This window comes from Python bivittatus, unplaced genomic scaffold (assembly GCF_059951505.1).
Source record: "Python bivittatus isolate LINGU-HERP-01145 unplaced genomic scaffold, Pbiv_v1 ctg000570_np1212, whole genome shotgun sequence".
NCBI classification, from domain to species: Eukaryota; Metazoa; Chordata; class Lepidosauria; order Squamata; family Pythonidae; genus Python; species Python bivittatus.
In genome coordinates this window covers 25330368-25341540 of record NW_028277097.1, presented here as the reverse complement: position 1 = coordinate 25341540, position 11173 = coordinate 25330368, and the positions used below count along the sequence as shown (strand labels likewise).

Sequence of the window (11173 nt, the reverse complement as noted above, 5' to 3'; positions counted from 1 at the left end):
ATATGATTACAGTGACATACAAATCTCATAGATAAGCACAACAGTCAGTCATTTTCCATCATTAGATTGGTGCTCCTGTCCATTTCCCTCCCCACTAGCATAACACGGGACTCCACAGCCGATGTTGCGTGAGTTTGCTCTCTCCCTGCCCTTGCTGATCAGGCTTGATCAACTCATGGATCAATAATACGATGAGCCAAAGTAGAAAACAGTTGCTTGACTCTTTCTCATGAAAGGTTCTTCTTGGCTGAAACCTCTTTTCTCTGCTACCCAGGTGGTAATGCTGGCTATGTGGAAGGAGAAGGAGGCAGGGAGGCTGTAACCATCCTGCAGGTATTATTGCAAGGCCTATGCCCAGCAGGTGATTCTGCTGCCCTGTAAGAATGTGGAGAAAGGGCTTAGTCAAGATGACAGGGGTGTGGGCCAGCAGGCTGGGGTTCTTGGTGGTTGCCCCGATACTGTGGAATGGCCTCCCGCTGGAGGTTCATCTGTCTCTGACATTATCTACCTTCTGGAAAAAACAAAGCAGAGTTCTTCTCAAGGCCCTTTGGGCCTGATGACATGCTTTGTGTTGGAGGGGGGCACTGTTCCATCTTTATATCCCATATTTTATTGTATGCTATTTGTGAGCCACTGAGAGAGTCCTGAGATTGCAGTTGCATATAAATTTGATCCATCGATCAATCGCTCTGCCTGGACTTCTGGGGAAGAAATGGCAAACTGAAGACAGCTCCGCGGAGTGGAGCCAACGACCACAACAGAACGAAGAGCCCGAGTGAAAACCCAACTCGTTGTGGCCCCTCTCCAGACAAAGGAGAGGGCTGGGATCACTCGCAAGTGCCCCAGACTGCTGCCCCTCATGAGGAGACCTCAAAACAGCGGTCTCCGGTGGGTTGAGAGCACTGGGAGATGAGAGCATGCCACGGTGGCCCAAGTCACGGCTCAGCGCCTTTAAAAAGGACACGGGACTTGCATAATTCCTTTCTTAATCACCTTTGGAAAGTGCTTGTTAATTACATTTTTGGATATTAGGAACCTTCTTAATGGCAAGTTTTACTACACTGGGTGAATTTCCTTCAACCCTTAGCAAAAGACGTTTTATACAAGTTTAAGGATTTTAAAAATTCTTACTTTGGGATAAACAGCAAAAAGGTGATTAGAGCATTGATTTTGGAAAGTTACAAATGGACTAAGGGTCCAGTTGGATTTGAAATAAGATTTTGAAATTAATTATAAGAATCCTTCCTATAAGAAAATGCTGTTGTTTTGAATACTTAAAAAATATATATGATAAGATGGGATTTTGAAGGTTGGACACTAGAGGGAACCAGAAGGAATTAAAGATTACAATTAAAGGAGAAGAGCACTTATATTTATTCACTAATACAGAATGGAGGAAAGTATAGGCACAGGTCACGACCGAGGCCGTCTCCGCCCTATCCTGCACCTTGCGCTCCTTGTCCCTTGGGATTTCTTGGCACCGTGCAGGAGTAGGGGCCGTTCGGTATTTGGCCTGAGCCCCTGCCCGTGGTGGGGGACCGTTCTAGGACTGCGGTCTCCCGACCGAGCGGTTCAAAGCCCCTTGGGACACACTCAGAGCAGCCGGGCCGGCCTCATTTCCAAGGCCGTGGCCTCCCTCAGGTGCATCCCACTGCCACCTGCCAAACTTTCCCTCCCCTCCACCATTCATCCTGCGAAAGGCTTACGTTGCATTGACGTTACACCACAAATAATCTATTGGTACGCGGTCCATGAACACAGAGGCATCTCCTGGGTCCCCCCGCAGGACGCTGGTTAACCGAAGGGACCCAGAGTGTGCCAGCCCTGTCCAACCTTTCAGATGGCAGGGACGGTGGGAGACAGACGGTCCTGCGCATGTCCTGGTCGGTGCTGCAAAGGGCTTCGTGGGCGACCACCAGCACCTGGACTTGCGCTCGGAGGCCCACTGAGGATCAGCACAGTGTATAAGGCAGCGGGGCTCCGTGGCGCACCAGGATGTGCCTGCAACTGCTCCCGCTGCTGCATTGTGGACCAGCTGCAGGTTCCAATGGTCTTCAAGGGCAGCTGCTGGGCACAGCGCAGAGCAGCAGCTGAGAAAGAGCCAGCTCAGGGTGAGTGACCCTCAGGAGAGCCTCCCCATGCCCCCATCTCCTTGGGGCTCCCCACCTGTCTGTATCTACACAGGTCCCTCACCTCGTGTGCCAAGCCGATCCTTGCCCAAATAAGGGGGAAGTACCAGAAAGGGGCCCCTGAGCCCCAGAATTAGCTTTGAGCCCTCTCCCCCCAGGTTGTACCCAGCATCTCCCAGAAGCCTGCAGGCTGGCATCCAGGCAGTTTCTGAAAGACCAGGGAGGCTGATGCTTTTCAGGCAAAAGTTTTATTGGGGAAGAGCGGCTGATGCATGCCGGGGTGGAGGTAGGAAGGACTGCCCTCCCGTCGCCCCCCACGGCAAAACCCACAGAAGCCTTGCTCTCTTCATCCTCTCAACTGGATCGGTAGAAGGTGTTTGTGCCAACCCTACAATGAAGCAGGAGGGGGAGAGATGTCAAAATCCATGGTGGCACGACTAGGATTCGTGTCTGAGCACCCCACCCCACCCCACCCCACCCCACGCCCCCATCTTTCCCCCCTTCACCCACTCATGTGACAATGCAAAGGGGGTGGCCAAGGGAAAGTCTTTCCGAAGTCCCTCTCTGGGTCAGCCCGGGGTGCTGGAACTTCTCTGAGGGACCCAAGCCAACTGAACTTTGTTTCAAGGGGGGCATGGAGAGCAAAGAAGAGGCAGAGGGGCTTGCCGATTGGGAGGGGGAAGGGTGCCCCAGAAAGACTCCTAGTGCCTCCTTGTTAGGAAGCACAATGGCTCAGCCCCACTTTTCCTTACCGGGTTGCCTTCCAATCTTCCGCCATGGATCCCACCTCCGCACGCAGCAGCCAGGTTGTCTTCAGTTGCTCCTTTCCGTCGGCATCCAGGAAACACTGGCCCACAAAGACGGTGGTAGATTCTGAGGTGGGGAATCAGTGAGAGACTACTCATTTGCAGGTCAAAGGTAGTATAGCACTGGGGGGGGGGTGATATTTTCCATAGATGGGGGAGGTCTTATGGCCTTCAAAGTCTTTGGGCAGCTCCAGCTAATGAGGGGAAGAACTTTCAGTGAAAGAATCTGGCAAGAAGCAGAAATCTAAGGAAGGGGAGATCCCCTAGGTTCCCTCCCCACATTCCTTTGGCCTCCACCTCAAATTGTAAGTGCCCATACCAGCGAATTTCCACTTGACTGTGAAGCCAAAGGTGGGCTGCGCCCGCTGGTGCACATGGTGCTGGACTCCATGCAGAGGCGATCGTTGGATGGTGTTATCAGTGACAGAGACTGCGGTCAGGTAAGAGCCGGTGAACTGCCCAGCATCGTTGAGGGAAGAGATGACCATCCTGGAGCCCAGGTCATTCACCCACGTGCCAGTCAGGGAGCACTAAAGGAGACAGGGAGGGGCGACAGCCGCTCACAGCACTAACCAGGTCCAGCTGTCCAACAGGCTAGGGACTCTGGCCATTCCCCCCAGGGCATCTGAAAAATCTCGCTGCTCTCATGTGCCTGATTCCAAGGGCTGCCCACACCTTGTGGTGTTGGCACAAGGAGGGCCATCCCAAAGGCTCTGTCAGTTGAGGTGCCTGCCAGACCCTGCCCAGGTTGGGCCGCCCGTGGATTGGTCTTTCCTTCGCCCACCCCCAGTGTGGCCAGCCAGCGAGAACGCCCTGCCAACCCCAAGTCAGGCTGCCGAAGTCGCGGCTGGGGACACAGGAGGGAAGAGGTCGGCTCGGCTGTCGGGGGAGGCCGGGACGTCCGGGTGTTGTGTGCTGCCGAGGAGGCAACCGGCTGTGCCGGACCCACTGCCTCTGGCTCTCGATGCCAAGGAAGAGGGACCCTCGGCGCAGTCCGCCTGCCCGGCGGCTGAGCCTGCGCTGCCCGCCCACCTGCCCGCTCCCCAAGAGCCGTCCTGCTCCTGCAGCCCACCCGAGCAGAGGCGCGGTAGTGGGGAATTCCCACGGGGGAGGCTTGGACCCTCTGCCCGCCAGCCCACACCCTACCTGCGGGATGGTGGGCTCCTCTGAGTTTTGGGGTTCAGCAAAGGTGCCTGAGCAGCCGAGCAGGAAGCCAAGCACCCAGAAAGCTGCGCCCATCGCCATCGTGGCCTCCAGGAGCTGAGTATGACCAGCCCCAGGCGGGGCGCCTCTTATAGCTCGCGCTCACTCTGCCCCCCCCGGATTTAGCTATCACCCCCCCCCCCCCGCATCTGGGGAGGTGCAGGAGCGCCGACCGAGGGGGCGGACGCTTTCTGGGAAACCGCTGCCGCGGGTGCTGACTAGCACTTCGGCAGCAAGGAGGGGCGGGGGGCAGACCACGAAGGCCATCCTGGGGATCCCCAAGCGCCTCCTGCTGCACTGCCCGCCCGCCTCCGGGAAATGCGGCTGTGTGGGGCGAAGGGCCGGGCTGCTGCACTCTGTGAGCCACTCCCCCGCCCCCGTTAAGTCAGGCTCCCCCCTCCGCCCCATTGCACAAGTTAATCCTCGGCATGCCCAGTGGGGCGGGGAGGGAGGCACTTCTGCCCCAAACCCTGCAGCAGCTGCCAGTCCTCCTGGGGCGGGGGCGGGGGTGACCGACCTCCACCCTTTTTCTGAGAAGGTCCCGAGCTAGGCTTAGAAAGGGGGTGGGCGGCTGCCTGGGCCGTTTCCCCGCCTGGAGCTCCACCGGGAGGTTCGCTCGCTGCGCTGGCCGCCCCCATCCTCTGAAGGCAAGCGAGAGGCAGGCCCCCCCCCGCCCTTTCTATGAAACGCCGGACTTAGTAAAGAGGAACCTCTGTGCCCAGATGTGGGGACGCTCCCCATACAGAGTTCCGAAGGGGACCTGGAGACTCTGGGCAGATCAGCCTCTGACGGCGATCAGTCTGCTGGTCCCGCGGGAAGCTGAAGCCGAGGAACTGGCGACAGCGGGGGAGGGGGGGAATTGCTATGCAGCCCGTTGTGGCCCAAACCTGGCTCACCTAATGCAGCCAAGTCACTCTGAAGATGCAACACTATTTTCTTTGATTGCATGCAAGCAGTAACGCAGTGTAGGCTGGACCCACAGCAAAGCGCTGATTCTCTGCTGAGCCAAAGTAGAAGCAGGGTTATATCCCTTGGGCCCCCTCCTTTGCAAGGCCAGCACAAAGAGGAAGGCAGACCCGGTGGGAATTACAGCGTGACGTTGGAATATTCTGGATAAACCCCTCCATGTGACCTGGCTGTTATTTATCCCTGCCTACTAGATTCCAGGTTACTGGCTGTAACCTGGAAGCCCGTCGGGGGTCTTCAACACGCAGTCATCCAAATTAAGAGCATTCTCGTTGCTAGTGCCTCGGGGCAGATGGGTCTGAGGTGTTGACAAACAAACCAAACCCAATAATCCCGCAAACTCTCTGACTGGAGGCTAAAGCCGAGACAGTAACGGTAGTCCTTAGGCACTGATCTGGTACCATTCTAGATCCTTTAGCTGCTAATGACTCCAGCTAAGGAAATGGTTTCCGTATTCTTCTGGTACCTCCACCCTGACAGGACCCTCTCCCTAGGGCTCTGAGGGACTGATGCGGTTGCAAATGCAAAGATATACGGGGTGGCCCCCAAACATGTAACTTCTGATCCTGTTTGCAGCAGGATCACCCGTTTCCATCCTGCTACAGGTAGTCCTCACCTAACCACCACAGCTGGGACCGGAATCTTGTTCATTGAATGAAACAGTTGTTAAGCGAGATGCCCACATGACTGCTTCGCTCAACGACTGCAATCCAGGCACTCCCAGTTGTGGGTTGTTTAGTAATCTTCTGGGACTTCCGTGGACAGAGGGAAAGAGTTGTCTGCTGAAGGATTTCAGCTGAGCAATTTCAGAGTGAAAATTCTGTAGGGTGCTGAAATCCTCCTGGCAGGGAGGCCTTTTGCTCTCAAACATTCCTAAAGCCCCCTGAAGGTTTTGCCCTCCCCTCTCAGCGGTGTGAAGGAATGGAGCTCAGATCCTGAAAATCTGAGGCCCATTCCTGTACAGCTGCGCGTCCCCTCCGCTTGCAACCTTCCCTCCCAGCTTCCAACTGGGAAGCCGGCAGAGAAGACTGCAAATGGTGATCACATGATTGCAGGGCGCTTGACAACTGGTTGTAAATGCGAGCCAGTTGCCAAGCGCCTGAAATGCAGCCACATGATGGCAGTGGGGGCAGCGTGAAATTTTACAACAGCCGGAAGTGCTTTACGGGCCATAAAGCATTCTTTCCAAGGCTGTCGTAACTTCAAACCATCGTTAAACGAAAGGTTGTTAAGCGAGGACTATCTGTACTTTACTTACTTACTTATTGACTTATTTATTAATTAAATTTATATGCCGCCCATTTCCCCCAGAGGGTGACTCTGGGTGGCTCACAATTAAAATCCAAAACAATAAAAATAGTAAAAATATAAATATCCATATTAAATTAGCTAAAAAATTTGGTCCAACTGTTGAGGTTGCAAACAAATCTGCAGGCCCCAAATCCTTTCCCAGCCCCCTCCCAAAGTCTCTTTCAACTGAAAAACAGGAACAAAATAAGCTGAAACATCGTCTCGAAACAGCTCCGTCGTGTTGCATCTGGTAGGAGCAGGCAGCTCCTGACACAGCACTTGAGCGGGGTGAGGGGGGTGATTTCCTCCTCGCCTTCCGCCTCTGCCTTTGGTCGCAAACCGCCGGCGAAACAGTCGGTGGGAGGGGTCTCCCGTAATGAGCAGCAGAGGGCTGGCCGCCGGGATGACCGTCCAGCCAGCACGATTAGTCCACGCAACGCCACTGGAGCCACTGGAAACAAAGTTATATAGCTTCCATATGACGCTGGAAGGTGCAAACTAGCAGTCCCCAAAGAGCCAAGATAAGTCCCAGTCCCAGGGTGGTTGCACTCTGCCGGTGTAGAAACAGACACTCAGTGAAATCTTGGTGCAGGCTCAAAGCAGTCGATGGGAGACTTGCAAAGCAAGCAACAGGACTCCGTAAACTATACAGCACAGTCCGTAAAAGTCCAGTAGAGGTCTTGGGGGTTCAGCTCCCCTTGGTGTTCTTTGGAAGCACTCCCTCCTCCTCCCGCTCTGCTCCTGGTCTTGCAACTAGCAGGCAGGAAACGGGCACGGGGCAGGCAACCTTGGCCTTGAGCTTGCGAGGAGATTAGGCACGCAGGAGAAAGGCTGGAGCCAGATGCCATCCTTGCCCCTGCAGGGTCTCTCCTCCCTCTGGATGCTTTCCTGGAGAGGCAGCAGCCGGCCAGCCGGCCACTCACTCACTCACTCACTCACATGGCGCACGCTTCAGCAGAGCATTCCTCGCTTTTCGGCCAGGCATCCAAGTCAGCAGAAGGGCTTCCGAGCGGAGCGAAAGGGGGCTCGCAAGTGATTAGCTTACGGCCTTTCCCATGCACCAACACCACACCACACAGACAGGGCGCATACAAGCCTTTCCCATAAGAGGCACTACTTTCCTTCAGTTCAGCAACAACAACATGCTTTACCCGCGGTTTTCCCACGTATTGCAGTGATAAAAGAAGGAAGGCCAGAATCCCCGACCTGCACCTGCACCCTTCCTCCCAAGTCCCCTCGAGCACAGCCCACTGGGGCACAAGCAGTCTCCAGTTCCCCACGTGCAGCTAGGAAATCAGGCACAGCCCTGATCAGCAAAAGGGGAGATTTGTGCACGCTTAGACACACACACACACACACACACACACACACACTTGCGCAGCCCAGTTGGGCAGAAGAACCATCAGGAAATCAAGCCAGGGGAAACACAAACACTCAGAGACGGAGTTTCTTTCGTCTACACACGAAGCCTTGCCCGAGGAATCGGCCTCCCTCCCCCTTTCCCTCTGGAGGGTGGCAGAGAAGAGGAGGCATTCCAGATGGCATGGACACAACTCTCACACACGCATCCTACAAAGATTACGTGGTACCCAACAAACAACTAAGCCCCTCAACTTTCTTCTTGGATGCGCTTCAACTTAGAAAACATACACAAAACTTACACAACCACAGGAAGTGCGAATAACTGGACAGGGTTGTACACAAACCACAATATCAGCAGAATCCAACCAACTACACACCACCCCTTTATTTTCTTTTTTCCCCTTTTTTTTCTTTCTTTTCCCTTTCCTCCCCCCCCCCCTCGCAGCCTACCTAGGAATCTTTTGCTGAGTCCCCCAACCAATTCCGACCAACCCCCCTCCAGAGACGGTCCGGGATTCACTAGCCCTTTGAACTGGCTGGTGCCCCCCCCGCAGAGCCTCGCACGGGGCCTCTATCACTGGGACCCTGATCTCACAGGGTCCCCCCAAAATCAGAACTTCCCTGGCCAAATTAAAATTCCCCAAAGTGTATATTGAAGCAGTTCATATGAATGGGGGGGGGAGGCATGTGAATGCAGTTGACATGTGCATGGGGGGGGTCCTTTTACCGCTACGTAGCATTTCCGTCCCACACATTTTATTAAAGGGATAAGCCTGCCTTCGAAAGCTGATGCCTCTGCATAAAGCGTGCTAGTGGGGCCCTTCTGAGGTCTCCCCCGCTCCCCAGATCAGCAGGGCTCCCTTGTCTGTGAAGGGGATGCGAGGGCGATCTGGCTGGAGGGGGAGTTGAGGAGGGCCTGAAAGAGAGGGGTCAGAAGCCTGGAGAAGGGCAGGCAACACACGGGTGGGTGGAGGCGCTTGGTGGAAACCAGGGTATGTACCAGGATAGAGAAGTACCCAGGGAGACCCTGACCGCTCCAGTTGTATTTTCTTTTCTTATCTCAAGCTTTGATTTCCTTTGCCAGCTGTGTCTTTTTTTCCAAGTGCTTCTCATCACCTCGCTTGTCTTGAAAGAGATTAGAGGATGGGCATCTGCTTATCAGGAAGGCTAAAGGGATAACACTTCATGGAAAGAGAGAACTACACCGCCCTTCCCCTCACTTTAAACAAGTTGTTTAATATTTAATTAACAATTATTTAATATTAGGTTTGTGTGGTTGTATAAACAAAAATAGTTTATACGCTAAGAAAGAAATGAGAAAATGAGTGCTGCCTGTACACAGGGAAGACTTTATGCAAAGGGAGAACTACAGACTCCCTTTGTGCTCTCTTCCCATAATCCGTTTAGGTGTTCCTTCCATTCGGTAAGGAGAGGAAAATGTTTGAAGAGTTTGTCATCTACACAACTAACTTGCTCAACAAGTGGAAACAGATGATGAAAGCAAATGGAATTTTTCACTACTTCTTGGACAGAATTTTCCATCCAATTCTGCTGGGCACAAACGCAAAGGAAAATCAGGAGCAACGCCTGCCTTCTTCAAGTCCTCCGTGCTAACCTTTTTAGCAAAATTGCTTTCAGCAACTCGGAGGGTGGCTGTCCCGAGTGCTTTAATGGAGCATCCGGCAAATTAGGAGAGACTCTGTTCCAGATTACCTTAATGGCTCAGAACCGCCACATGAAAGAACCGACCCTTTGTCCTTTTCCTTACACGGCTTGGTGAGTGCGCAGCCCAAACCGAAAGGCGAACGCAAAGGGGGCAAAAGGGAACTAACCGTTCCCCGCGAAGTAGAACGTCTGACTGCTGAATACGTCTTCAGGGGTCATCTCCGTTTTCTTTTCGGAGCCCCGCGTAAGCCCAGGCTGTTCCTCTCCGCCCCAAGAGCCCCCAGGCGGCGGCCTTCCCCTTCGGCTGCCCCTCTGAGGCCCCAGAGCAGCATGACCCCGGACGCCCTCCCGGGAAAATCGAAGCGCTTGGCCGGGGTGGGGTCTGCGAAAGCCTGGCTGCTGTTTCCTGCCCTTCTGGAGTCAGCACCAGTGACGGCCCCGTTTCCTCCTCCTCCTCCTCCTCCTCCTTTTTCTCTTCACGGCGGCAGTTCCCTTTTCAGGAGGAAGGCGCCGAGAAAGCCCGTCTCTCCTCCTGCGGCCCACTGGCCCGCCAGGCCGCAGGAGGACGGAGGGGGCTGCTTTGGAAGGCGGGCGAATCTCGCGCCCCGCAGCTTCAAGAGGCTCCTGCGAAACGTGGCCGCCGGCAGCAGCTCAGGAGGCCCGAAAGCGGTTCAGACTTCGAGGGCCCCGATCGCGCAGAGATCTCGAGCAGAGGAGCGACACCCTAAGCGCCCCCCCCGCCTCCTCCGGCCCCGGCTCAGGGCGTTTCCCTCGGCCTTCCCCCTCGGCATCGGCGCCGCGCTGTCCCCTCTCGCCGATCAACAAGCCTCGCTCTGGCCGAAGAACCCCACGCCCGGGGGCAGGAGCAGGCTTGGGCAATCGCCTCGTTTCTCAGAGAGCTCGGACGCCAGCAGAAACCGCACTTCCCCTTTCTGTTGAGGGCATCTCCTGGGTGGGGCCTTTTTCGCCCCTCCAGCTCTTCCGCTCAGCCCCCCCCCCACTCCCTTGGGTCTGCAGCAGCAGCAGGGGGTCTTGGGCAAGGCACTTTCCGGGTGCTGCCCTTCCTGCCCCAAACGCAGAGCTAGGGGAGGGGCTGCGCGGTGTCTTGCACCAGAAGTCTGCATTCGGGCGGGGGGGGGGCGTTGCATTCAGCAGCTCCCCTAAGCACAGCTCTCCCAAAGAAGGGCTGTTCCAGAGGCTTTCCTCGGTGGGTCAGCATTCAGAGCGGCTGCCCCAGAGCCGCTGCTGTGCCTCCTGAGCACACGGCTAACCCAGGCCTGGTCCGCTCAATGAAGGGCCACTATTCTCAGGGCAGAGACCGCCCAGGACGGGCCAGCAGACTGGGATGCAGTGCCACCTACAATAGGTCCCTTCACCTCCCCCCCCCAAGAAAGGTGGAGCAGCACCCAGGCTTTCTCTGACCTCCCGGGGGGGCTCAAGCTGCTGAAACCCTGGGCTGGGGCCAAAGTCTCGCGTGGCGCAGTCACTGCAAGCTGCAGAAGAGGGGGATGGCCAGGGAGCCGAACAGATGCAGCTGGGCGTGCTCTGCAGCAGGTTGCCATGAACCAGTCGGGTGCCCCCAGAGCCCAATCCTGCTGCTGAGAGCTTTCCAGGGGTGCGCAGCAACTCCTCCTCCTCTGGTAGCAGCTCTGGGGCACCGGGTGATCCTCCCCTCCCAGCTAGGGCCCCCTGGAGCCCTTTACGTGGCCTGCCTCCACGCGTCCCCTCCCAGAGGTCATGAGACAACATCTC

At 55.7% G+C, this 11173-nt stretch overlaps 1 protein-coding gene across 1 annotated transcript; it reads right to left on the bottom strand.

The window, feature by feature from the left end:
* Positions 1–2361: 2361 nt before the first annotated feature.
* On the bottom strand, positions 2362–4367 carry LOC103064171 (avidin-like). The gene is made up of 4 exons (XM_088152848.1): positions 4082–4367; positions 3255–3465; positions 2882–3002; positions 2362–2517 (listed from the first exon to the last, which is right to left on the bottom strand). Exons 1-4 carry the CDS (start codon positions 4178–4180, stop codon positions 2484–2486), a joined length of 465 nt encoding a protein of 154 aa, XP_088008974.1. The 5' UTR covers positions 4181–4367; the 3' UTR covers positions 2362–2483.
* Between the last annotated feature and the right edge of the window lie 6806 nt (positions 4368–11173).

What these genes read in the sequence shown, in the direction of transcription:
- LOC103064171 (XM_088152848.1), bottom strand. Translation starts at nt 4,180, where the DNA reads ATGGCGATGGGCGCAGCTTTCTGGGTGCTTGGCTTCCTGCTCGGCTGC. An exon ending in AGGAGCCCACCATCCCGCAG is followed by an intron (nt 3,466 to 4,081) that starts GTAGGGTGTGGG and finishes TGTCTCCTTTAG; the next exon opens with TGCTCCCTGACTGGCACGTG. An exon ending in AGTCAAGTGGAAATTCGCTG is followed by an intron (nt 3,003 to 3,254) that starts GTATGGGCACTT and finishes TCCCCACCTCAG; the next exon opens with AATCTACCACCGTCTTTGTG.